Source organism: Hemicordylus capensis, chromosome 5, assembly GCF_027244095.1.
Source record: "Hemicordylus capensis ecotype Gifberg chromosome 5, rHemCap1.1.pri, whole genome shotgun sequence".
Lineage (NCBI taxonomy): Eukaryota > Metazoa > Chordata > Lepidosauria > Squamata > Cordylidae > Hemicordylus > Hemicordylus capensis.
The window spans coordinates 39,688,135-39,714,574 of NC_069661.1; the positions used below are offsets into that span (position 1 = coordinate 39,688,135).

The window sequence follows — 26,440 nt, forward strand, 5'->3', positions numbered from 1 at the left end:
ATCCATCTTAAAATCTGGTGTGTGTTTTGTGTATGATGTCTTATTGTTCACGGCCTCCGATGCCTGTTCTCAAGCAGAAATGCAGTTTGTAAATATATAAGATAATTGCATAAGCATCAGATCCCAGTAGTTAAGTCGCTGGAATTAAATATGAAGAAAAGTATTACCTTGTTTCGGCCTTCTTTTTTTACCATAACAAGTTTGGCTGCCAACTTATGATTGCAGAGTGGTGCAGAAGTGTCTTTTGTTTGTCCTTGCCCTCCTTTTGCTGAAGTATAGAAGGATATATCCACTTTCCCAAGAGCTTTATGTAGTTTTTGTGACAGCTCAAAAAGCAGTATATTTAAATGTTCTTTACCCCAAAATGAGAAAAAAAAACACACCACAGATTACAAATTGTTTGTATGCCAAATACTATAAATATGCTTTCATAAAGCCACCCAGTTGTTTTACTATCACCTTTTAGGTAGTAAATAATAGGCTGTAGTTAGCTGAAGGGAGAGAAAATAACCACTTGTAAAATCTAGGCCTCTATTCATCTCCCTGTCATCATGGAGTAAGCAATCATGCAGACGGGGAGATTGTTATTCATACAGAGTATAAGAAAAGTAGTTCCCTTCAAAATGCACAATGACTTGTAAATAATCTTGAGGCCATGAGCACAGGAGAATGGTTGAAAGATCTTGGAATTCTTTGCCCAAGTAGAATTGGTTACTGATTCAAGATAATAATTCTTTAAAAGGTATTAACAACAAATTACGACACACTGGTTCAGATGCAATATGAAACAGTCTAGCATTGTGTCAATGAGCTGCAGCAATCAGGCTCACATTAAAACCATGGTTTGGCATTACATCTAAATTGGACCTAAAAGGTTATATACTTTGGACTCTGAAGGAGGGCAAATCTTTTGAAAAGTTTCTCAACCTAAGCAATGACCTGCAATTCAATTATTCAACCAGATGGAGCCAAACCAGTCCCATATTCTGGTCTGCCCTGGTTGCATATGAATGGGAGACTAGAAGTGTGAGCGCTGCAAGATATTCCCCTCAGGAGATGGAGCCCCTCTTGGGAAGAGCAGAAGGTTTCAAGTTCCCTCTCTGGCTTCTCCAAGATAGGGCTGAGAGAGATTCCTGCCTGCAACCTTGGAGAAGCCACTGCCAGTCTGTGAAGACAATGCTGAGCTAGATAGACCAATGGTCTGACTCAGTATATGGCAGCTTCCTATGTTCCTATCTTTGGCCAGCTGGTGACTATAAGATTTTTCTTCTCATTTGTTCTTCTGTTCTACTACACACTATAGCTTGTTTGCTTGAGCCATCAGCATGGATATATTTTGTTCTACTTACTTGTGTGAGGACAAACCACATGTGAAGTGGGAGATCTGTAACTGCATTACCCAATATTTTTATTCTTACTTAAGTATCCACAGAGGAGGGGGGCTCCAATTCCGATCAGAGCAGCAGCAGTGGGGCTGGGAATGCTTAACTCTTCCTCCTCCCCCAGTGCTGCAGCTCTGATGTTTGCAGCCCCACTTCCTTTCATTATATTTCCACTTTTCAGTAAATATTACCCAGTCACATATCTCCCGTAGGATGTGTACTTCAGATTTTTCTGACATGCTGTAATTTGGACTGCAGGGGCACCAGAGATCATGCATTGGCTCAAGATGTGGCCATTCGCAATACAGGGTTTTGCAAGATGATTCTTTGTGTGGGTGCTATTGCGAGGGACACTTGTCCACAGCTCAACTCAGGCTCTGATGTCCCCAAACTGACCACCAATGGAGTTACTGAATGAATATTGAAATGAAATGTGTTAACCATACCTATTAAAGCAGCAGTAAAAACCTGCTTATAATGTGCAGAAGACTGAAAATCAGCTGGGATATACACCTGCCTTTTAGGAACATGAGTGCAGTTTACCATTTCCGCAGTGGGAAAGAACAATTCAGAGATGCTCTGAAAAATAAAGACAAAAAGGTATACATGCAGAGTCCTGTTTCCTTTCCCTCCCATCTAACTCTTTCTGATATGAAGGCTCCACTCACAGATAAAGCTTCCACCTGATTTCAGAGGATTCTTCCCTCCATTTGGAGCCCCCAACCCTGAACTCCTTTCCATCCCATTCTGACAAGTTCTCTGGTCTTCAGGAGAGGCTTTGCAGGGAGGCAAGAATGCTGCTGTGGGAAGGAGGGGGCAAGCAAGTTCCCTTGTGTGAACCTCCTTCTGCATTTGTAAGGCATTCATGCAACTCATTGGCTGCATGCATACCTTACAAACTTAGTCTGGGCGTCAGCCACTGAATTTACCCAGAGTTTACTGGTGTAAACACATTCTTTAACTCTTTCCTTGCTTCATGGAGGAGAGGTCTATCAATGGCTACTAGTCGGAGGGCTGTGGGCCACCTCCAGACTCAAAGGCAGGATGCCTCTGAGTACCAGTTGCAGGGGAGTAATGGCAGGAGAGAGGGCACGCCCTCAACTCCTGCCTGTAGCTTCCAGCAGCATCTGGTGGGCCACTGTGCAAAACAGGATGCTGGACTAGATGGGCCTTGGGCCTGATCCAGCAGGGCTGCTCTTATGTTCTTATGCTATAGAATAAGACCACACAACTCTGTAAGAAAGTAGATACTTTAGGACTTTGTCACAGCAAGTTTCATTACACAGGTGAAAAGTATGATCAGGAACTGTTGTTCTACAGAGGAATATCACTGATAGAAACAGTAAAAGATCATAGTCATAGCAACACCTTGACTTCCTTCATGTAACATGTCAAACAATACCACAAATACAGATAGAAAAAATAATTTTTGCTTAAACAATCTTTAAGAATGTGTCAAGATAACATTGTAAGAATAAAGAACAGATCACTAATCTAATCAGCAATTAGATGGAATATTGGATCACACCTATTTTATGAAGCAACTTTGGCAACATACACCACAGACTTTTTTTTGGGAAGAGTTACATACTTTGGTGTGTCTGGCTGTATTGTGGCAGTTCAGCTGACCTAACACCTTTGGTGCTTCCTCAGTGGAAAAAATCTGGTTTAAGTGCAGAGAAAGTTTCTTTTCTTCTGAAACAGAATCTTGGCTGCTAAAGTTTCGCTGCTGTTTACAAAGCACACTCTTTATCATCTGCAGATGCGCAAAGTCTGGAAGGCTTTTATGGATGGCATCACTCCACCACTCTCCTGTGTCATCAAGTGGCATTCCCAAGACACTCTCAGCTTGGAAGTCATCAGTCATGGCCACTTCACCACTGTTTTGAGTTCTCAAATCACAGTGAGCTGTGTTTTGGTATTTCTGCCATTTGCTTTGTCTCTTTTGTTCAGACACATGAGGGAATGTAGACTGTGTAAGTACCCTTTGTCTTTCTCCTATGCACTTTTTACCCACAAAAGTTTCACAAATCCTGTCCTCAGGCATCAACATTTTTGACTTGCTATACAGGCTGACTACTGGGAAACCAGAGGACTGCTGAACTTGCTCACAGGTCTCCATACTAGAATCAATTTCTGCAACAGGAAGTTCTTCATCTGCAGGTACCGTCACAACTGGAGTTCGTATTCTAAGAGTGGATAGAGATACAAATCTATCCTCCTCCTCCGGGTACCTGGATTCCTCCATTCCTACAACACAGATAATTTTTGAAAGCTAAAAAAGCAGTCTCTAAACAACAAATCCAAGCAGGAGGAAAATCTTCTCTAACGTTCAAAATATATTACATATACAATCAAACTAGATCAAGCATGCTCAGGATGTAGGTGTTAACTACAACCCCATAAACAGCTGGGGATGAGAGGGAGCGGTCTTAAGTCTTTTATAGCCGTTACTTGCAACCAACCAAGCAGTTTAATCATTAAAAAATTCTGACAGATTGGAACAAAGCGCACATTTTCAACTTTCCAGTTCAGTTCCAGTTCAGACACTGGCTGACACGGGACAAGAGCTCTGTTCTTGAAAGGACAACTTAACTAACAGCATGCAAGGCTTGTCTCATTGTGTGGGACGGGCAGAGCAGGAGAGGTGATTTTTGCTTCTCTCCCGTCTCTGCAAAAGCTCTTCTGAGTCCAGGCATATGTCCGTGAGAGCTGCACAACCCTCACGGACATGAAAAGGACTTTGGCAGGGTGGGGAAAGAGGAGAAAATTACTTCTGCCTCCCCTTCACCTGCCCAGCATTGCAAGGCAAGCCTCACACACTTCCTGATTCAGAAGCCACTTCGAGTGTGAGGACCAATGAGCAAGTTCAGCTGACCTTTGGTTTAAATCGCTTCTTGAGAGTTCTTGCTCTGCCCTCACAAGGCTCTGCAGCATGTCAGCCACAAATTTTAAAAAGTGGTTTAACAACCAATTCAGACATTTTTATTGGTTTAAATACACTTCATGCAGAATAATATAACTATTTGCTTCCATTGCAACTCTATAAAGTGATAACAAAAAAAACCAATTTCACTTGAGAAAAAATCTGTACTATCTTTAAAAAAATTTAACACGTTTTAAACAGTTTTTACAAACAAAATACATGGGATAAAGACTAGGGAAAAAATCTGGATGGGACAAATGGTAGAATGGCAGCAAAGAGGAACTGAAGTGCCAAGGCAACACAAGTTGTTTCCAGCCTTAGTTCAAAAATCTTCCACACTGGGGGATTGATCTTGAACAATAGCCTGTGGGTGGCAAGCCTCTACTTGAGCACCAGAAATACTATCAATCCCTCCCAACTGCCTCCCTCTCTTCTTTTCAGATGGTTCACAGGAAATATAGTTTCTCCAGAAGGAGCCGAAGCACATTTTGCCACCTTTTAAAAGAATCTCCTGGGTGTCTTACTGAATCAGTTACCATTTTTGTGTGTAGGGATTCACTTCCAGTACAAGACAACTTCAGTTTCACATCACTAAAAAGTTCTCTCTGAGCTGTTCTTTTAAGTTCAGTTCAATTCCCCACTTGCAACTTGACTTGTGTGTGCATACCAAGCTACTGGCAGAAGAAATATTCTACTGGCAGAAGCAATATTTACACCAATTATTAGAAATGAAAAATTCTTACCGAAAAAGCTTTTTAGATTGTCCACAGGCTCTGGAACAATTCTGGACATTAGGAATTCCGGTTCTTGTATGTCTAATGTTATTTCTTCATTTCTTGAACTTGGGGGGAAATGACAGTCAGATGACTGTGAAGGAATCTGTTGTACTGATAACATCTGCACACAAAATATGTAAAAGAAGTCAAGCAAGCAAGAACGAATATATTTATAAACATCCACAGTGTTTCCAATATATATATATTTTTACATTTTTAACAATGTAGGTAAGATCTGGAATTCTTCTGTATTATATTTCACAAGTTATGTGACCAGAACACTGAAATGATGAAACGGGAAAAAGCAGAAGCTTGGAAAATCTGCATGATTTTAGACAGCATGCATTCTTCTTTCTAGAATGACAAGCCATGTGGGTGTGGCTGATCCTAGGATTAAGAATGACAGGTGGGACCTACAGAAAAAAATTAGCATATTTATTCATTCATTCGGTTTTTATACCGCCCTTCCGAAATGGCTCAGGGCGGTTTACAATTAAAAATCTTACTCCTCTGGTAGTACTTTTGAGTACGATCCTCCTCTTCCCTGCTCAATTTTTTCCTCAATAACAGTTTTTATATTGAAAGTTTTGATATTAAGTATAACTTACGCAGTAACAATTCACCAAAATGTTTATGTCTCTTCTAATATCAGAAATGGACGACATGAATAGCACCACATAGATGTCAACTTAAAGAAGAAAAGAGGGACAGTGCAATAATAATGTATTACTGAAACAAGTCCCGGTGTGTTTCAAGGCAGGAACCTTTGCCTCCAGGGAAAGTATGCTTGAGTCAAAATGAAAGACTTCTCTTCTTTTGGAGAGTGGACTCTAAATTTAAGACGACCTCCCATTTCTAACATCAAAATACTTGGGGAAACAACTAGTCTTGGATTCATGTAAATCTGGTACTGGTACTGATACTGGATTCAGGTAAATCTGGTAATTCAGTCTGGTACCCCAGACTGCATTAGTCATCACTAAATCCCATTGAAATTAAATGGGGCTTAAATTGTGCGGACAAACTTGTCTCATTGGTTTCACTGGTGATTAGTCATAACTACCTAGTTTTGGATTCCAAAATGGTGCTCTTCTGGCACACGCATGGCAGCCATTTGTGTAGTGGTACTGACCACACAAATGGCTGCCATGAGTGCACAGATGCCAAAAGAGTGCCATTTTGGAATCCAAAATGGCGCTCAGAATGTTCTAACTTGAAATGGGCAATTCTGTTCTGAGCTCCAAACAGGCTTTTCACTTAAAGAACATTCTATTCTGAGCTTGGAACACTCAAAACAGCCAGTTTCAGGGCAGAACATTCTGCACATCCCTACCGGAGACCTTGGAAAGTCGCTATCAGTCAGAATAGATAACACTGGGCTAGATAAACTGATATCTAACTATATCAATATAACACTAACTCATAAAAACAGAAGAAAAGCCTTTCTGGATCAGGCCAAAGATCCATCTAGTCCAGCATCCTGCTTCATGCAGTGCCCAACCAGGCACAAGTAAGCCATCAACACATCTGGTGGCAGCAAATGCCATAGTTCAACTGTACATTGTATAAAGAAGTACTTTATTTTGTCTATCTGAATCTCCCAGCATTTAGCTTCAATAGATGGCCTTCCAGAGTTTTAAATGATTGTTTTAAACTGTTTTAAATTGTTGCCCTGATTTTCAGGGCTTTTAGCTGTTTTATTGATTTTATTGTGTTTTAATAGTTTGATTTTAATTGTTAATTTGTTTTTAATTGTTTTTATCATGTTGTGAACCGCCCTGAGCCATATCGGAAGGGCGGTATATAAATCTAATAAATAAATAAATAGATGACCCCAGGAGATTCTTACATTATGCGGGGCGGGGGTGGGGGGAGGAACCTAATCCATACCATGTTATGCACCTTTGTCATGTCCCCCGCCCCACCTTCTTTCTAAATTAAAAAGGCCCAAATGTTCATGTGACGTCAATGTGGATGGTTAAAAATGAAGTCATTAGTTCAGTCATCATACCTCATTAGGCTCCATTGAATCACACTGTGAAATATCCAGATTTAGATCAGAAGGAGAATGTGTCATGACCGGGTTTGGTGGTTTAGAGAACACACTGAATGTCACTGTTAAAGGGGAAGAAAACCCAGAACATTCATGCAGAATAATCATATTCAGCTTTGGTGACTGAAAGTTCATATTGGTTGTCACTTACAAAATGTGTTATTGGCTTCTTCCTCAAAGTTGAATTTGTTGTGAAAATTCTCAGTTGTGATTTTGTTGAGATCATCTTCTGGAAATTTCCTTAAGGCTAGAGGCTGTTGGCAGGGGAGGGGGGAAAATGAAATATAAATCAATCTAGGTGGACCTCACTATATGCTGTGCTGCTATTCGCGGTTCCGTGTATCCATGGTCCCAAGATAGGCACCCAACCCTGGCACGCGCAGAATACAAAGGGTTAAGTCCTATATATGCATGCTGTTGAGGTGGCCAGAATGACCACTGAGGTCATTTCTGGCCACCATTTTGTGGCTACTATTTAAAAACACACCATTTTCTTCTGTTATTTTCTGGGACCGGGGGGTGGGGTGGGTGGCATTCCTGGAAGACTGAAGACCTGCAGAGCATGGTAGGGCACTTTATTTAGCAAAAACAAAAAACAAACCCAAATGTTTTGCCTTTTTTGCCCTTCCCCCAGTCTCCAGGAACCTAACCCCCACCATTCCCATTGCCACAATGCCCCACTATCCGCGGTTCCAATATCCACAGTTCCCCTGCAGAACAGAACCCCCACAGATAACAGGGTTTACCTGTATCCCTTTTTCTTTTTAAAGACAGGCTATGCCACTTGGATAAATGCTGAGTGTCAAGCAACCATATCAACAGCTTCAAATTAATAAGGAAACCTATACACATATAATAATTATCAGGAACCTCAACGTCTCCTCAAAAATGAAAAGCAACCATTTGTGGTCGCTGCACACTCCCGTTCTCAATGGCTTATATCCAGACCATGCTGGTCACGCAAATGGCCGCCGCACATGCACAAAGGCCATGTGTATGCTGACGCCGCACAAGGTCAGCTGGGAGATGCCCTGCTGACATGCAGGCATAGCTGGGGGGGGGGGAATCACACATCAGGATGGCGGCAATGGAGGCAAGTGGAGGAGCAGGTACGGACCTGCTCTCCTCTGCTTTAAAGGGGCTATGTAAGCCCTTGATTTTAAAAGGGAGTTGCCTGTGATTCTGACATCAGAATCACGTTTTGGCACATTCCTAATATCTTCCACATTTAATGCATGATCAGATGGATTTTCTTGCAGCCCCATTGTCTTTAGAGGAGATAATGGATACTATTAGATCTATTAGATTCATCGTTCTCAGAGAGGGTTTATTTTTGGTCACCAGGGGCCTTATAATATTAGATTGTTGGTAGATATTGTGGCTTTAACTGAAGATAAGGAAGATCTAGTTGTGGTTATTTCTTTGGATGTAGAGAAAAGCTTTGATAAGATACATATAGGGTTTTTGGTTTAAGTTTGGATTCCCTCAACATTTTTTGGATCAGGTTCAAATGTTGTATGCAGCTCCATATTTGCAGAGGATTACCAATGATATCATGTCATCTTCAATTAAGTTGGATCATGGTACATGCCAAAGATGTTCCTTATCCCCTCTAATCTATTTACCTTTTTATATACTGCCTGGCTCCAAAGGCTTTAGGCGTTTGATTTGGTGCTAGAACCTTTAGCTAGTGCAATTAGATATTCCAAGAATATTCATGGCAGTATACTAGGTGAGGCTGAATATAAGGTGATTTTATATGCAGATAATGTTTTATTGATAAGCCAAAAAAATCAATTCCTAACCTTATTTCATTAATCCAAGGATTAGGGTCTGTATCTGGTTAGTCAATTAAGTGGTAATGCCTTTCGGTCTAAAGGATAGTACGGTTAAATATAAAATATAGAGTTTTAGGCATTTTCTGGAATCTTTTATTTATTTAGGTATTGTAGTGGCTAGAAAATTGTCTTTAATGGTTAATTTAAAAATTTCAAGGTTTTTGGAGCAGATGAAAAGTTATTTGGATATGTGGTCTAAGCTTTCTAAGTATTTGGGGTAAGAGAAATGTTAAAATGAATGTATTGCCTAGGCATGCATAGAGAGAGAGAGAGAGAGAGAGAGAGAGAGAGAGAGAGAGAGAGAGAGAGAGGTATTCCAATGTTTATACCTGTTTCCTATTTTTAGAGGATATATCAGGGGTTTAACTATAACAGGGCAAGGGGAGACAGTTGTCTGGGGGCCCACTGCCTTGGGGGCCCCCTAGAGGCAAGTCACATGACTGACTCCCCCATATATGCACCTGCCCGGGCTTCCTTCAGTTGTATTCATCCTCCGAAATGGATGTGAGTGTTAAGACCTGGAGCTACCAGAACAGCATGTCTTTCTTTAGTACTATTAAATGACTTGCATCGTCTAGAATTTGCAAAACCTTAAAAAAAATAATTAGGATGATGTTCTATTGTGGCACATAGGAGGGGGAGAGAGGGGGGGAGAGAGATATCAAAAATTTAGAGATAGATAGATAAAATTCATATTAATTACATACAAGAACTCTAGAATAGGGAGCTCAAGTGTCCTATTCTTTTAAATCAATGGCAAGAGTCCCTGAAGGCAGTCAAATGTGCTTTTTTAGACCTCAGAATGCACACCACAAAAATGTTTAGAAAAGGTTGGTTGCAGACTCCCAAATGTTGGTGATGCAGTTTAGAGGATGGAATGCTCACATGTATGGTCTGGGTCTATCCTGTTGTTGCAGTGTTTTGGTTGAAAAGCACTACAAGTTTGATTATAAATGTCACAATGATTAAAAATGTTACCCACATTTTTTGAACAGAACAAAACAAAAATTCTGAACCTGAGGCTTTATTTCAGAGGCGAGGAGAAAACATTGCATTCAGAATCCAGTGCTTGCTTCCTTAAACACAAAAATATGCTTTATTAAAAACAAAAAATTGGCCATATACATAAGCTTCCATGCATATTATCTAGATGTTTCGTGCTAACTCTAGCTGTTGTAATGTCATGGTTTGTAACATTACACTGCGTAATGGTTGGTAAACAGCCCCAGCACAAAATAGGACCTGTTTTAGGTTTGAGCCTGATTCTCAGCTTAGGTTATCAGGATACTTTGTTTAAATGTTTGTCAGTCATTAGATAATTATCTTTTTAATATAGTGCCAGTTGTGTTTAACAGAGTTTCATAAGCAAGGGATAAACAGAACAGTGCCCTCAAGCAGTTAGCAATGTGAGATCCAAAAGGGGGGGGGGAGGGTGAGATAAGAATTTCAATGGATATATGTGAGGAAGCGAATAATGTTCACTGACCTTTGATGATAAGCTGAGAATGCAGATTAATGGTTTAACCCAAACTTACAGAAAAAGTGGGTTTTGAGGAGAGATTTGAAAGAAGTGGCACAATGAATATGTTCAGGATGGAGTCCATGCAGAGGGGGCAGAAAAGTATGGAGGTGGAGTCAAGTTTATAAATGTGTTTTCAGACAATATTCAGGAAACCAAGTTCAGGATCCCCCCTGCCCCCCCACAATCTGATCTAGGTAAGGAGTGTGCTAACCAATTTTTTATTTTCATGTAAATATACCACATATTTAAGTCATGGTCACTTAACTATTTCACATTCAAATGTTCATTGATTTCAAAAAGCTATCGAAAAACACCTGCAGTTTACCTCCATCAAACCAGGTAGCATGGTATTGCTCAGTTCTTGAGCTGAGAAAAAACAAGCATCCTTTGCAGCTCTTTCAAGCTTTGCCATGTCACCATTTGAATCCCATCTAAGATGTGAACAGGGTTTTCTCATCATTATTTCACTAGCTGCTGATCCTTTCACCTGGTAGCCTTGAAATTCAACCGGCTATATAACAATTGTTTAAAACAAATATGGTAAAGAAATGGATTGAGAATACATCTCAGACACAGGAAGATCACTATAATTTGCTTATAACTAAAAAACAGGAAGCCACTGGACCAGTACAGATGTAACACTGGCACCATTTTAACCACAATTAACAAATCAGGGGCAGGCTTTAGAAATGCATGTTCCTACCTGGCAACTGCTCCCTAAAGCAAATTCCAGTTAAGGTTATAAGGGCACCCTCACAACCTTAAGCAGAATGTGAACCTACTTCACACCTGCCAACATGTCCCTATTTTCCCATTCAGGAGAATGGAAAAATAGAGACATATTGGCAGGTATGTGACTTCAATTTCAGATCCTGCTTGAACAGGAATCCTGGTTAACCTTAACAGCAGTTCATATCACTGCTGATGGACTGCTTAATTACAGTTAAGGGTTGTGGGTACATGTCTACCTACAGCTGATTCCCAGTTTGTTAACTCTGTATAACAGGGAGTCAGCACTGTGACTGTACAACCCACTAAAATATCTACTCTCTCTCAGATGTTTGAAACCAGTGAGTTCTTCAACTTCAGATGAAAGTTTCATATACTATTTTATCTGCTTTACTTGAGCTTTTCCAAAAAGGGCTGCTCAGTCTTCACGATTGTGGACAGGGTACTATCACATCACCTGAACTTCAGGTAAAATGAAAGTATTGTTCCAGTTCAAAATGTGATACTTCCCATAACTTAAAAGTTACAATTATGAAAATGAAAAGCTAAAGATGTCCTTATCAAGCATATAATTCCAACCCTCCAAACTTGAGCTTTATCACCAGTATTCCACAACGGACACTCAAAATTAGCTGCAGGATTCAGACTCACTGAAATGTGTGAAAACATTGTGTTGGGGAAAACATTCATGTTTATGGATTCATGCCTTTGGCCTGAATTCAGACGCTGTAAATGCAAGCTCTCAATTTGCAAATACATATTTAATATAAATTAAATTGAGCTCCAGAAATTGAATATATTTGAAGCCTGATTATGTACCTAGACTAGAGCAAATATGTTGTTACACTATACCTGTTGTCACCATGGATGGCACTAATTTAATTCACTGTCTGAATGCTCAGATACACCATTCAAAAGTTGCCTTTGAACTGCATCAGTTAGTGAATTTTCAATCATGAAAGAAATATGTTATGGAAGACCAAATCTCATGGGATGGACAGGCACATCATTTTTCAGTATTTTGAATACCGTAGCTTATCTAAGCATACATACTCATTACTTTATTAAAATGTATTCTTCCGATGGAGCGGGGGGGAGGTGATGAATGCAACTTTACTGCTATTTTTAAACACTTAAGGAGCTCCTTAGGTGAACCTTAGGACAGAGCATGTTCAGTGGCACTCTTAACTTTTCTTCAAACAGATACCTTATGCCACATCATAAACATCTATTGAAAACCCCCATAGTTTCAAACACAGTTTGACATGTAGCATAGTGGACTACTTAAGAAACAGAAGCCCACAATCTCCTTGGGCACAGTTGCAAGGTTCTGAATACAAGCCATTTGTTGATCACTTTTGTTCATCATCTTGATGCATATTATACCTTTGGTTCACTGCCAGTCACTCCAAAGGGACTTTGGTCATGTTGCACTTTTCCTGTAGCTGCTGTGGGTTTCTCTATACCACTGTTCAAGGAAGAATTCTAGAAATAAATAGTAAAAACCATTCTGTAGTTGGTAAACACTCACTTTTTGCATACAGTTACATAATACAACCACGACATTAAAAAAAGCTTCAGTAAGACTGTATGGAGTTTGCAGATTGAAGTGGAAATTATTTTGAAAGTACAACTATATTGGAGTTAAAACACTTAACATTTGGGTAGGAAATAGGCCTGTGCAATTATTTGGCTCTAAGTAACCAAAACCGAATATGTGCATCACCCTTCTGGCACTGCACAGAGGCAAGCATTCCCAATGCACACCTCCACGCAGGACCCAGTTCTTTAATACATTTCCTACTGGTTCTGATGACATCTTCAAGAGCATGGAATCCTGCTGCATTTCAGCATCATCCTAGAAGGTGTGCAGGGAGCACTGGGAAGCAGAGTCCTTTCCAGTGCTTTCCCCATAGTGATATGGGAAAGAGCTGCAAAGGATTCCATTTCCCAGCATAATCATGTAGATTCCTTCCCAGGAGAAGCCATATAAGAGATGTGATGTCTCCATCATATGAGTTCTCAATCTTGCATTCATGACATTTCAGCTGGCTTAGCTATGGAATTTGTTTTAAAATTCTCAATAGCCATGCTTAACTTTAAATCCTGAATCCTAAATATGTATAGGGTGTGGGTGTGTGTGTGCACACACACACACACACACACACACATTTACAGGTAAGACAACACTGGCTGACACCCTGACTAATAAAGAGCTTGCATAACAAGCAAAGTTGCACTAGCCAAGAAGATTGCATAGTTGCATTGAAAATCCAGGGATTTGCACAACTGTGCAAAGTTGCATTTAAAACAAACGTAATTAAAAGCCATAGTTTCCAACTAGATTAAAGAGTCATGGCCCTCATGTGCACTTCCCACCTCACCTCACTTCTTCAACTCTGTTGACATCAGTATCCTGGCTCATTAAAACCAAAGCTCTGCAACTTGTGTGAAATCAGGAACTGCGTTTAACTCCAATTAATAAGCCAGGATGTGAAACCCAACTTCCCAATTCTGTGAAATGACAACTCCCAGCTTTTGTATAAACCACAAAGTCCTGAACCTAACAAGCCATAATTTGTAACTACATGAGCAGAAGAGGAAAGAGAAAGGAACATGCAAGCTCACAGTTTTCCAGGGCTGGGGTTTCCCATTGCATCTGGGCCACCCTGCAGTGGTTTCAGATCCTGGTTTGTAAACTAATGCCACATTCACACATAAAGGGAAACTGGAGTTAAACAAGTCAGAGGTTGGATTTCTTGTATGTCCAAATGCATGGATCCTCTCTCCCATTCAAAAAGTGACCTGAGGTTTCTTTCCCCAAACTCCAGTTTGAACCCTTGGGTTGTTCTGAGTTTTGCTGCTCCTATCTGAGGTTTGTGTACTGCCCAAACTTTTGTCTCTGGGTGGTTAACATCCAAACTCTGAACCAGAGGCAGCCTTCTCTGAGACCGGAGTGGAGGGTAGGAAGTTACTCTCTCCATTCTGATTGGCTGCCTGCCGTAGCTGTCCTTCATGCAAATGAGGAAGCCCAGCAGCCCCCTCCTCTATATAGTTTTTTTGACTGCAGTTCAGGTCCTGGGGGTTACAGCTGAATGCGGACAGGTCAGGGTGGGGGTGGGGGTAGGAACTGCAGGTCCATTGAACCCTTGATTCCACATTATGTGCAAATGTGGCCTAAGTATAGTTTTAACTAAATCACAGTTCCCCCTGTTTGTAAGTAATTCAGAACTGTGTCTTAGTTCAAACCTCAAGTGGAAGATTTTACTCTCAACTCATGAGCAAAACAGCAGGAGAGGGAAGTGCACCAGACTGCAGCTTTCCAAAGGCTGTGGTTTCCCATTACCGTATTTTACGGACTATAAGACGCTACAGACTATAAGACGCACCTTAAATTTTCATCCAGTTTTCGAGCTTTCCTTCTCCTCTCGCCTCCATCTCCTCTCCAAGCCCTCCCACCAAGCCCCGCTCTGTCATTTCCCTCCTGCCAGCAACACCAAGCCCACGTTGGTGACCTGCGGCAGCAGCGGCTGCTGCTAGTTGTTGCTCGGGACCTCCTTCACCTTGTGCCTCTGGCGGCTCCTGCGGGCTGGCGCTCGCCTGCGTGGGCTCGTGACGCCCCTTTCCAGGCCTGGCTGCAAAAAGCTTTAAGAAGGCTTTCTTAAAGCCTTTTGCAGCCAAGCAGGGAAAGGGGTGGCAGGGAGGTATACTGCCGCCCGATTTTGGAAAGGAGCCCAGCGGAAAAGGGGCTGCAGGGACCTCCCTGCTGCCCCCTTCCCCGCTGGGCTCCTTTTAGAAATCGGGCGGCAGGATACCTCCCTGCCGCCCCTTTCCCTGCTTGACTGCAAAAGGCTTCTTAAAGGAGAAAGGGGCGGCAGGGAGGTATCCTGCCACCCAATTTGTAAAGGAAATACAGCGACGGAGTGGGGAAAGCGCAGGAGGAATAAGTAAACCCTCCCCCGCCCTTAATGGAACCCCCACCCCAATCCTTCCGAACCCTTCCTCCTCCTCCCCCTCTCTTTCCCGACAAGCCCTAAACTTTCAACTTCTCCCCGGACAATCGGAGTATAAGACGCACCTGAATTTGGGGGGATATTTTTCAAGGAAAAAAGTGCGTCTTATACTCCGTAAAATACGGTACATAAGAACCCAACCAATGTATGTGATATGCTTTGAACATTTGGAAAAACCACTTTATAGTGATAATTGTTATTAGAAATGCCTTGGCTCCAAAGACCCCGCTATATAAGCAAGAAGTACTTCTACTCATGCCAGTGTTGAAATACTGCCGATTTCCATTCTTGCCATTTAAGATGGGGTGTGTTAAATCCCCATCTACCCAAAAGCTACTCTGAAAGGTCCCTTGACCCTCTGGAGATAGCTTTAGGGAGTGCAGGAGGCAGCAGGGGAAATCAGCAACAGCCTCTCCACATATAAACAGAAGTGCAGTGATTTTAGATCCCAACCATAATTTTTTCTTTTGTGATAATCCTTTTTTTTTTTAAGTTACCATTTCAGGAACACCAGAAAACAAACAAGAGGGTATTGGCACATCTTCAGAACAAGGTGCTTCAGCAAGCTTTTTCAAAGCTACAAAAGAGGTGAAAAAACAGTAAACCTCAAATCACCAGCCAAATTCAACAAAAACATAATTTAAAGATATATCTTGCATCGATGCAACCAGTCACACTATGGCATCTTAATTAAAGTTCAGAATGATCAGAGGATAGATTGGGCTTACATAAAGGACCTGCCCAATCTGGGAAAGCATTTCACACTGGTTGGATGGGCTAAACTTGATTTTCTTCCCTACAGCCTATAACCAGATTCACATACAGCACGAAACTACTGCAGCTCCAGGCATTCATGCAAACTCTACTTCCAGCCTTAGGAACAATATGCTGAGACTGGGCATGACATAGAAACCCATCCATCTTGGCATATACTACCCTACTTGCAGCACAGAATGGGACATCTGTAACTGAAATTTGAAGTGAGAGACAGATGTCCACATCCGTGCTGTAAACAGAATAGAATATGCCAAGATGGGGCATGATGTATGCACCTCACAATCTTGGTATATTGTTTATGAGATTGAAAGTAGGGTTCGTGTGTGGTCAGGCTGTGGCAATTGAGCAAAGAGGTACCTTTTAAAGTGGTGATTCTTATACTGAGTAGGGGAAGAGCAACTTATTTATTTACATTATTTTTCTATGTAAACTGCTACTATTGCTGTCCGCCACCAATGAAAGAAACCGTAAGTTAGCTGAAACCAATCAAGAGTATTTTAGAGTGGATCAAAAGACTAATATTTTAATAGGGCAATTTACAGGGGGTGATCATGCCAAATACAGTAAAACAACCCAAATTGGAGCAGATGTTGAATCTCCCTCCATTGATTGTTTAAGATTATACTAGATAGTGGGATAAACTTTTGAACAAGCAAGGGGTATTTTGTTCTTTTTATATATTCATAGTTTTAAATATATTTCGAGAAGAAGAAGCATTGTAGCTGCTCATTTGAATTTGAAAAGTGATCAGGTGCTTTCACTAAGCATAGGCTTCCATTATAATTCCTTTTGTGCCTACAGTCATCTTTACACAAATACCTTAAGGAGAAGTGCCTGCTTCTTTTAAGTCAAAAGTACAATATCAGCCACCTAAAGTAGTATTATTTGTCACTTTAAGTGGCGCAGCAGGGAAATGCTTGACTAACAAGCAGAAGGTTGTTGGTTCGAATCCCCGCTGGTACTATATCGGGCAGCAGTGATATAGGAAGATGCTGAAAAGCATCATCTCATACTGCGTGAGAAGAGGCAATGGTAAACCTCTCCTGTATTCTACCAAAGAAAGCCACATGGCTCTGTGGGTGCCAGGAGTCGAAATAGACTTGATGGCACACTTTGAAGTAGTATTTAATTGGTTTAGCTTACATATAGTTTCAATTGTAAAGACCAAGATTTTTCTTTGCTCTGTGTGAATTCTCTTATCTGCTCCATGGTTTACAAATACATCTGCACTAGTGCTAACCATGATTTAACACTAACAGAATTTCCCTTCTTAATCAGAGTTTGAAATCAGGATTTTAACAGAAGTTTACACACCCCAATTAGAAAATAAATATGGTTAACCACGGTTAGATCCAGTCCAGGCATAGCACTACAGCTTAGAGGGAAGGGGAAATTCACACAAGGGAAAGAAGCATGCAAACCCACATCCTCCTCCTGATCTCTACCACGGTAAAAAGCCCACAAACATTGTCAGCACCAGGTCTAAGAAACATTTATTGCTTTGCCCAGACAATACAAAATATCACTACAAACATGTTCTAAGGTGGTATAAGGAAAACAGAAGGGTGAAGGCACCACCAAGAAGACAGAAATGTAAGAGGCAACCCTCAGATGCCTCACTGTTGTCCTTAAAAGGCCCAACACGTTCAGATGAAGATCCTGCTAATTTTAAGAGTAATAGAATTCTGGTGAGGCTGGTTGGTTTTACACTCCTTAAACTGTGGAAGTGCCCTTGATAAAGGATATTTATCTGAAACAATTGGGCCTATTAAAAACAACAGTGAAGCATCTGAGGGTCCTCTCTTATACAAGGGTTTTGCTCAAGCCCAGTGACTGGAAAGCCTCTCACTGAATTCAAGAAGTATAAAATCTAAATTTCCTGTAACTATAGCATATAGATAGATGCATGTGTGCATCATGGCTGGAAATCCTTATAGAGAACTTATTATGTGCCTTATTGCTTGAACCAACTTTCCTTGAGACTCCATATGGGCAAAAGGAATTGGGTAAGACAGTAGAAAAGACACAAATTTCAAAGTAAGTTATGATCTAAAAACTCAAGTTAATAACCTTCAAGTCCTCCAGTAGACTCATGTTTCCTTGTTAGTGTCTGTCTCTCGATCAATATGCCAGTATTTTGCTCAATCATTTGTAGACTTTCTAAGGCTGTGCTATGTTCTGTAAGAGATCTAAACATGTTGAAATCATTTGCTATCTTAGGTAGACTTATAGAATCAACAACTGAAGGTTTAACACCAATAGAATTATTTTCCTTATCTTGACTGAATTTGTAAATGGAATCCAAGACACCCACTTCATTTTTGAATTCATTTTTACTCATTTGCACTTCATCGGAAGAAGTCTCACAATTTAAGGGATGAATGACTGGCCTGAAATCCAGATCATAACTTTTCTTCGGTGCAGTGTAATGTTCATCTGAAATATCCTGGGGAGATCTATTGGAAGAGTTATCTTTTTCACTAAAAGCCAACAAAGTACTAGCTGATTTCATGTTATTACTTATGCAGCTCAACTGAGAATTGTCTGCTCCAACCTCCACAGTTTTTTTGTTACCTTCTTCAAAAGTATCTGAAGAATTGAGATTACATATATGTTGGATGCTTATTGCATTTATCTCTACACATTCATCAACAGTTGTAGCCTCCAAATGGCCTGGTTCATTACGAAAATGAAGAGTTGCATCATTTTCCTCCAGATCCTCAGGAATTTCTTCACAAAGGTGCAATGGCTGAGATTTCGAGACATAGTTCACACCTCCGCCTTGTGAAAATGCTGTCTGCACATTATTTTTCACATTACTAATTTCACAGTTCTTTTGAACACTGGCTCCAGTTGGTGTCTCAGTTTCATCTTTCAAATATACTGAACCTTGGGAAAGTATGCTCTTTGCATGAAGCTCTCCATCCTCTGTGTCACTAAAATCCAGCGAATCCAGCAGACTGAAGTTAATTTCTGGAAACTGCTTATCCAGAGTCTCAAGATCTCCATACACAGAGCCATTTGAGAACTGTTCAGAACATAAACTTGGATAAGATTCATTTTCTAATGTATGACAGAACTCCAAATTATCAGTAATTGTATGTTGATTGGATTTAGAATGACCGTCTGCAAGTGTTTTCAAAGCATTTGTACCATTTGAATAATGAATACTACCAGAAGAGGATGCAACTTCATTCCCTTTACTCATGTTAGATTCAGCTGATACAGAACTATGTGGTAGAGTTTTGGAAGAACTTTTGCTAATGGGGGAAATACCAATTTCTAAGGAAGCAGAGGCTTGAGTAATTCTGTTATGATGATCCTTGTTATACAGGCTCCTATTAATGCCATTCTCCTCCTTCTGAACTGGCTGTAAATTGTTAGCATTCTTGTCATTGTGTTCCGCATCATTTAGCTCAGGAACCTCCTTTGCTAAACGTGATGGCAAGTACCTATCCCATCGACTTTTTATTTGCAGAATTCTTTCTGAGTTCAACTGCTTTGTGTGTTTAGTGGTTTCTCCATTAGATTTGCTTGTAGATTCTGATGTAGCTGCAATCTTCTGATCAGACAAAAAGTCTGTGCTTTGTGGTAAAGTCAAACCATCTGGATGACATTCTAATTCCATTGATGTCAAAGGTAGATTTTTCAGTGAAGCATGTGTTTCACCCTGTGGAGTTTCAGAATGCTTTTGCTCTCTGCTCAGTGCCGTTTTAAAATTCAGAAGTGTTATAATTTCTGCTTTACTCCGGATATTCTGGAATGTTGTTCCACCATTGCTCACATGGCAATTTGGGCTGACCATTCCATTATTCAGCTGAAATTCTGGCTTCCAATTTTCAGTATCTGGGCTACCAATACTACAGCCTCTATTTGGTACTACTTTATGACCTTCAGCATAAGGTGCAAAAGCCAGTGAGGCAACAGATTCAGGGTCTCTCTCATTCGTAACAAAAGTATCTCTATTAAAATTTGGAAGTAAGCTGGTCTCTTCCTTCTTGTAAGGTACAGAAAATAATGGGGAAGAGATGTAGAACTGAGAAGGGAAGGATGAATGAGAATTCTTGGTTGGAGGAGATATTGCTACTGCAGGTTCTTCCATTGTCATTCTCTTTTCTACCTGGCGTGGCCCCTGGAAACCCTAGAAGCAAAACATTTTAAGTTATATTTGTGGAAAATTTAGCATTTGAAATTTTACTGTTAAGAAACAGAGTTATGTACTGCTCAATGTCTCTATTATGTAATATTCTACCAATTCAATAAATAATCAAAATAGAAATTTCTTTTCTAACAATTGATAATTAAAATATAATAAATATTTTAACTATTTAAATATTATTCTCACCACCACCCAAACAAGAAAAAGGTGAATGTAACACTGATGACCTTCCAAATAGTTCCATGTACTACAGCCCATAGAAATAAATCTATAGGCTTGGTAATCTACATAGACCTGCTGTCAAATCTACCTGTTTTGAATTATTCAGTTAATAGGTCTCTAACAATAACTGCAGCAGTGCAGCATCCTGCATAGATCAACATGCACATTTTTTCTAGTAACACTGGCATTAAAGGAGCATGGACATTAACCAATCTCCAGCGCTCAGAAAATCCACTAGTCTACTACAGGGATGCGCACAAGCCAGTCATGCAGGCAGTGAGGCAACAGATTAAGCTGGCCCTTACCTGCTCTGCTACCACCCTGCCGCTTTTCCAGGCACAGCACTCGCTTTAGCAAAGGCCACAGCGGAATGGCAGCAGAGCAGGTAAGGACCTGCTTACCTACTCATTAAGTTAAATTATCATTCCCTGCCCCACCAAACTGGTTCAGCTGAGGATGTGCAAGCCAGTTCGCCACTTCCCAAAGGAGGTGCTGAACTGGCTCGTGCACATCCCTAGTTTATTAGTCCATGATGAGTGAAAAATGCCTGCTGAGTGAGAAAAACCTGATGAGTAATGTACCAACATAGCTTAAGGAACCATCTGACGAGTAAAAGATTTTGTCTGACTTGTGAACTGAGCCAACATTTCTTGACCCCTGCCAATCTCCAAGGAACACCTGTTATTAATCAGCTTATAACAAACAGCTTATTAATCACAATGCCACAATTTGCTTCCATGCACTGTGTTGTGCTGCTCTGACAGCTTGTGTTATACCTACTGACATATTTGCAAACATGACATGTGGTGACCACATATACTAAGCCATCTATATACTAGACTTTTTAACCCACACTTCATATTAAAGAGGACTCAAGGTGAAAAAAAATAGTAGCCACCAACAAATATGAAGCTTCCATGTACATTTTAAATACTCTAAGATTAGGGTAAAGGCTGCTACTTTTACCAAATACTAAACAAGTCGCAGATTTTTCTGACAGCTGAAATTTGAAAGGATCCATTACATTTGTTTACAAAAGGAGAGACAGAACAAGTGACTTACAGTAGACTTCCTTTTTAGGCCTACTGGTAGATGCAGGGTTGAAGAGGCAAAGGATTTCAAACCATTTCTCATTAAAATTGATACTTCTGTATTTGGTTGATCATTACAGCCAGTTTCAGAAGCTTTTGCAGCTTCAACTGTGATTAAATAGCAATCACTTTCTAAGTCATCTCCAGGTTTTATCTAGACACAGAGAGATTTTGTTGTAGTGAGGTTATATAAATGTTTCCATGCATTTCATTATTTATGCAACAGCCACCCAAAATATGACTCCATAAATGCAAGGCAAATAAGTCTGGCAAATATCCATTTCTAGCACTGATATTCTGGATTTCTTTCTGCACAGTAGTAATTTTTATTTTATTTTTTACTTTGAGAACCTTATCTATATGCTTTCTTGGATGAAATTCTGAAGGAGTAATTCAAGTCTGCAGGAGTAATTCAATTTCTTAGTCAACTAACCAGCCCACATAATTTGTCATAGAAAAATGAGTTATTTAGTAAAATTGTCTCTTTGTATTTGCAATCAAACAGCAGATGAACAAGAATGTAGTGATTGACTGGAGTCAAATTAATCATGCAACCATCCTTGCAAAATGTACTAAGAATATACAAGTTTGCATCCTATTTATGATAATGGCTCATCCACATACATAAGAGCACAAGGAAATAAAATTATCCTGTGCCCATATCCCACTAGACTCAATACCTGTTGCAGAAATCAACTTCATGTTTACTTACACAACAAAGTAGGTTGAAAATTGCTGGTTTTCATTTATGAATGCTATGTCTTTCAGGAACTGTGCTATGTAGTTCATTATACATACACAGACATATATACACAGGGAATCTCACACACAAACATACACAGTGCAAATTTTACTTGGGGGGAAAATACAGTCCTTTTGCTACAAATCACAGCAACTGTTCCTGACCATTTTAGATTCATAAATCACATATCCTTATGGAAAATTCACACAAGCTTTTTTTTTTGTAAAATCACAAGGCTATATCTGTCATTTTTGTGACCATATTCTGTACATACCCAACATACCCACTCAACATGCTGATTTTTCAGCCTCACAGCAGTCAGCATTGAGACTGAGATTGTGTGTGTGAAACATTTTGTATATGCAACAATCCCCCCTTCTTTCTGCTGACATTTGTGCCTTCTAAATTAAGTCTCTAAGGGTTGTGGGACCCTCAGGATCATATTTTCATGAGGCACAAGAGATTGTAGAGGGAAGGGGGGAAATGGGAATCATTGCCCCACCCCCACTGTACACTCAAAACATATGTTCTTCTGCAAGCACTACGTTGGTCTGGATGTCTGCCAGTGAAAATATACTAGTCCATGAATTTGTCTTTGGCAGTAAGAAAAATACCTGTACTCCTGAGCATTTGAACTGTCTAGCTCTATACCATATCATCCGAGTGAAAACTACATCTAACTAGAATGACATGTAATTTAAAATTATTATTATTACTACATTTATATCCTGCTCTTCCTCGAAGGAGCCCAGAGCGGTGTACTACATACTTAAGTTTCTTTTTCACAACAACCCTGTGAAGTACGCTAGGCTGAGAGAGAAGTGACTGGCCCAGAGTCACCCAGCTAGTCTCATGGCTGAATGGGGATTTGAACTCGGGTCTCCCCGGTCCTAGTCCAGCACCCTAGCCACTACACCACGCTGGCTCTTATTGGTAGAGAAAAATCGAGATAAATGTGGTCCTAATTAAACGAGCAAAGTAGATTTTAAGTCATGTAAACAAGCAAGCAAAATTACTATTCATGGAAGTTAAACACATCAAAGATTGTTTTTTAAAGAGAGTATACCTGAGACTTCACAAAAATACTATCCAAAATCTGTCCTTTGTCATCACATAAAGTTGCCTGTATTAGAGTAGAAAAAGAAATTAGAACAATGGTGTTCCAAGCAACAAAGTAGTAATATCCATGATCAGATTATCCCAATGCTGTTCTGAACCTGCTTAGTTCACCTTATTTCCTCCAACAGTGGATTTCAAAATTCCATCTTGCCACACTTTTGATTTTTTAGTCTTCTGATGTGTGTATAAAACCTATTTTTAGGCATACATAAAAACACATGTAAGTAATAATGTGCTGTAATCAAACTGGTGTATTTGAAACAAATATAAAAATATTGTTGACATATCAAAGACTTACAGTAAACTCCTGGCAAGCCATCATTTTGGTGAAACAAAATCATATAGCTGGCCTGCACTTTCATCTAAATTCCATACAACCTGGGGAGAAAAAGAGAAGTTAAAGACTTGGATCCAAACACACATACAACTGATTTTTCTCCAGCTACTTTTGAGCTTTCCAGATTCTTTCAAAAGAAAGAACCTTATTTCCTTGCAAGTGGCTTAGTTCCACATACTTCCACAAGGTGTCTCACATTTCAAGGCTTTTCCTGAGGAATGCTACCCGGAAAATAATAAACTGGATTACTTTGCAGTTGAGTTAGTTCTCTACAATTCTAAAATCTAAATAGTCACACTTTAGTCAGAAATACACCTTGTAAAAAGCATTATTTGCTGATGTATATATCAGATATATATCAATATCTACTTCTTTACAGGAGGCAGTTGCATTCTCTTTGCAGATCTCTCCACAGATAGATAAGTTTATTCGGTCATTGACCAGCAAAGATCTCTCCACATTCTCTCTGCTGAACAGGGAATTCATTGAGAAGCAGGAAGGAAGTTCTGCATTGGTATACCTCTTTAGCAACTGAGCAAGTGGGACAGTAAAGCAAGTCCTTGTGCTCTGCTGAACTCACTGAGATTTCCCCACACCTATTATAATTTATATAGTGCCTTTTGATACATAGTGCTTTACAAGAACAAGTGGGTTTTCACCCTCTCCTCCCAATTGCAGAGCAACTAACCATAGTTACTACCGTGTTTCCCCGAAAATAAGACAGTGTCTTATATTAATTTTAGCCCCCAAAAATGCACTAGGGCAATTAGTGGTACATCAGAAATTACTGCTAGGTCTTACTTTCGGGGTATGTCTTATTTTGGGGGAAACAGGGTAAGTTCAGATGTAGTTTTTTCTCTTTTCACAAGATCCCTGTTTGCAAACCAGCTCCATGGACGCCAATGAACACACACAGAGAATCATCCTTGGGGAAGCAACTTGCCTAGGAAGCAAGAGGTTGCTGGTTTGAATCCCCACTGGTATGTTTCCCAGACTATGTTTCCCAGACTATGGGAAACACCTATATCGGGCAGCAGCAATATAGGAAGATACTGAAAGGCATCATCTCATACTGTGTGGGAGGCGGCAATGGTAAACCCATCCTGTATTCTACCAAAGAAAACCACAGGGCTCTGTGGTCGCCAGGACTCGACACTGACTCGACGGAACAATCTTTCCTTTAAGACTAATAAAGGTGCAGCCCAGTATTGTTAGTGGCGAGCCAAGGACCACCCAGTAAGTCTTTGGGCTGAGCAAGGACGCCGGTCTACCTGGTCGAAGCCAAACCCTCAGGGAGAGGCGCGGGGGGAGGCGTTGTGGGTTTCGTGCATTCTGCGTGGCCAAATCTATCCCGTCACGAATTCACCAAAATCAAAGCGGGTGAGGTTGCTGTGAGAACCCTGCACAAAAAAAGGGGCTAGCCCAAGCTCTGCAGATTAATGTCTTCCCACCTCCGGAGCCTGACTCACCCGTCAAAAGAAAGCGAATGATTAGCTGTCTTGACAAAGGCCAGCGCCATCATTCTCCCTCAGAGCGCTTACCTTCAAAAGGTTCCCGCTCAATCAGCTGGCGATGACGTTCCCTCCGCGCGACGGAAAATAATAAGACTCGTCCCTTGGCCATGGCGCTCTAGGACAGCGCAGTGGCGCCGCTCTATCCACTACCTTCTCTATGGGCTCCCTACTTGCATTGCGTTGGAACAAAAGCTAGCAAGAGTCGCAGTTCCGATCCATCAATGGCCTTTTCAACGCAAAATACATCAGGGTTTTTACCATCGAGGTTCCAAGGACTAGAATGACGCAACTCGGAGCCAATAGGAAATCCAAGTAGGAGGAATGAAAGACTAGAAGAATCACAGCCTCACAGTCTATTAGCACACGTCCGTCGTCCTAGAATTAAACAGGTTTCATAGACGTAAAAAGCCACTCTCTACCTCTGTTATTGCTCTCAATAGCAATAGTCAGAAAATATCCATCACAATGACGCTAGAGCGCTGTGCCCCTCATATCTGAAGGCAGCTTTTAGGGTATCTTTATTGGAAGTTTAGTCTGAGTGTTACTGTAGTCTTTTTCTCAACTCTGTGTGAACCACAAACGCCTCCTATAGCTAAACAGCTGACTCCTCCGGCTTTCTGTGTGCGCCTGCGCAAAGACGAACTGCTTATACGTTCTTCCCAAGCAACCAATAGGGCCGGTGAAGCTCGACCTTTCTGAGCGTCGCGCGAGAATTTAATACTACAACGTGGGGAGGGGAAGGGCAGACGGAGAGACAGGCGTTTCGTTTTGCGGAGTGACTGTGTGACGTTATCCCGACTGCTTCATGCTGGCATCAGGTCAGCCCGGACGAAGGGTCTGCGTGAGAATCGAATCGAATCGAATCGAATCGCGGTGGTTGTGGTAGTTTTGAACAATATTGTCTTTAACCCTTTGAGCGTTTTTGTTAAAGGGGCCTGTTGTTGAAGGGGTGTCTGCGCATGCGCCTGTACGGAGTTGCGTTGTGGACGGAAAACCTGGGTGTTTGCGCGGCTGCTCGCAGAGCCAGGGGGCGGGGCGGCGCTGCTGGGCGGGGCTAATATTCCACTGCCCGAACAAGGAAGGATGTGGGAGTCGATGGGAGCTTGAGTGCTGCACGTGTTCTTACCACTTTCAACTTAAACTACGGTATAAGTTACAACTTAGATTGCTACTCCTCTGCTGATTGGGAGAATATAGTTCTGGTTATCCAGACTAGGTGTGATGTCATTTCGTTTTGTAG

General features: G+C 40.8%; 2 protein-coding genes across 20 annotated transcripts in view; one reads left to right on the forward strand and one right to left on the reverse strand.

Annotated features, from left to right (window-relative positions):
- The window catches only part of ZGRF1 (zinc finger GRF-type containing 1), a 58,301-nt gene extending 32,364 nt beyond the window's left edge, over positions 1-25,937 (reverse strand). The window contains exons 1-15 of one of the 8 annotated variants that reach the window (XM_053252930.1): positions 25,228-25,937; positions 23,648-23,727; positions 23,461-23,541; positions 23,297-23,353; positions 21,460-21,642; positions 18,087-20,157; positions 15,737-15,816; positions 12,613-12,711; positions 10,823-11,008; positions 7,289-7,391; positions 7,096-7,199; positions 5,052-5,205; positions 2,974-3,632; positions 1,829-1,961; positions 168-352 (exon numbers count right to left, since the gene is read on the reverse strand). In XM_053252930.1, the coding sequence (XP_053108905.1) occupies positions 168-352; positions 1,829-1,961; positions 2,974-3,632; positions 5,052-5,205; positions 7,096-7,199; positions 7,289-7,391; positions 10,823-11,008; positions 12,613-12,711; positions 15,737-15,816; positions 18,087-20,157; positions 21,460-21,642; positions 23,297-23,353; positions 23,461-23,541; positions 23,648-23,671 (4,119 nt within the window). In that variant the 5' untranslated portion in view covers positions 23,672-23,727; positions 25,228-25,937. Of the gene's footprint in view, positions 1-167; positions 353-1,828; positions 1,962-2,973; positions 3,633-5,051; positions 5,206-7,095; positions 7,200-7,288; positions 7,392-10,822; positions 11,009-12,612; positions 12,712-15,736; positions 15,817-18,086; positions 20,158-21,459; positions 21,643-23,296; positions 23,354-23,460; positions 23,542-23,647; positions 23,728-24,957; positions 25,099-25,155 lie in introns of those variants that run through there. The other 7 variants (XM_053252936.1, XM_053252929.1, XM_053252931.1 and 4 more) reach the window with 7 other exon arrangements.
- The window catches only part of LARP7 (La ribonucleoprotein 7, transcriptional regulator), a 73,184-nt gene continuing 72,113 nt past the window's right edge, over positions 25,370-26,440 (forward strand). For 6 of the 12 annotated variants that reach the window (XR_008307971.1, XR_008307974.1, XR_008307973.1 and 3 more), the window contains exon 1: positions 25,855-26,018. The gene's annotated coding sequence lies outside the window, so the exon portion shown is untranslated. Of the gene's footprint in view, positions 25,513-25,853; positions 26,083-26,214; positions 26,347-26,440 lie in introns of those variants that run through there. The other 6 variants (XR_008307980.1, XR_008307981.1, XR_008307979.1 and 3 more) reach the window with 5 other exon arrangements.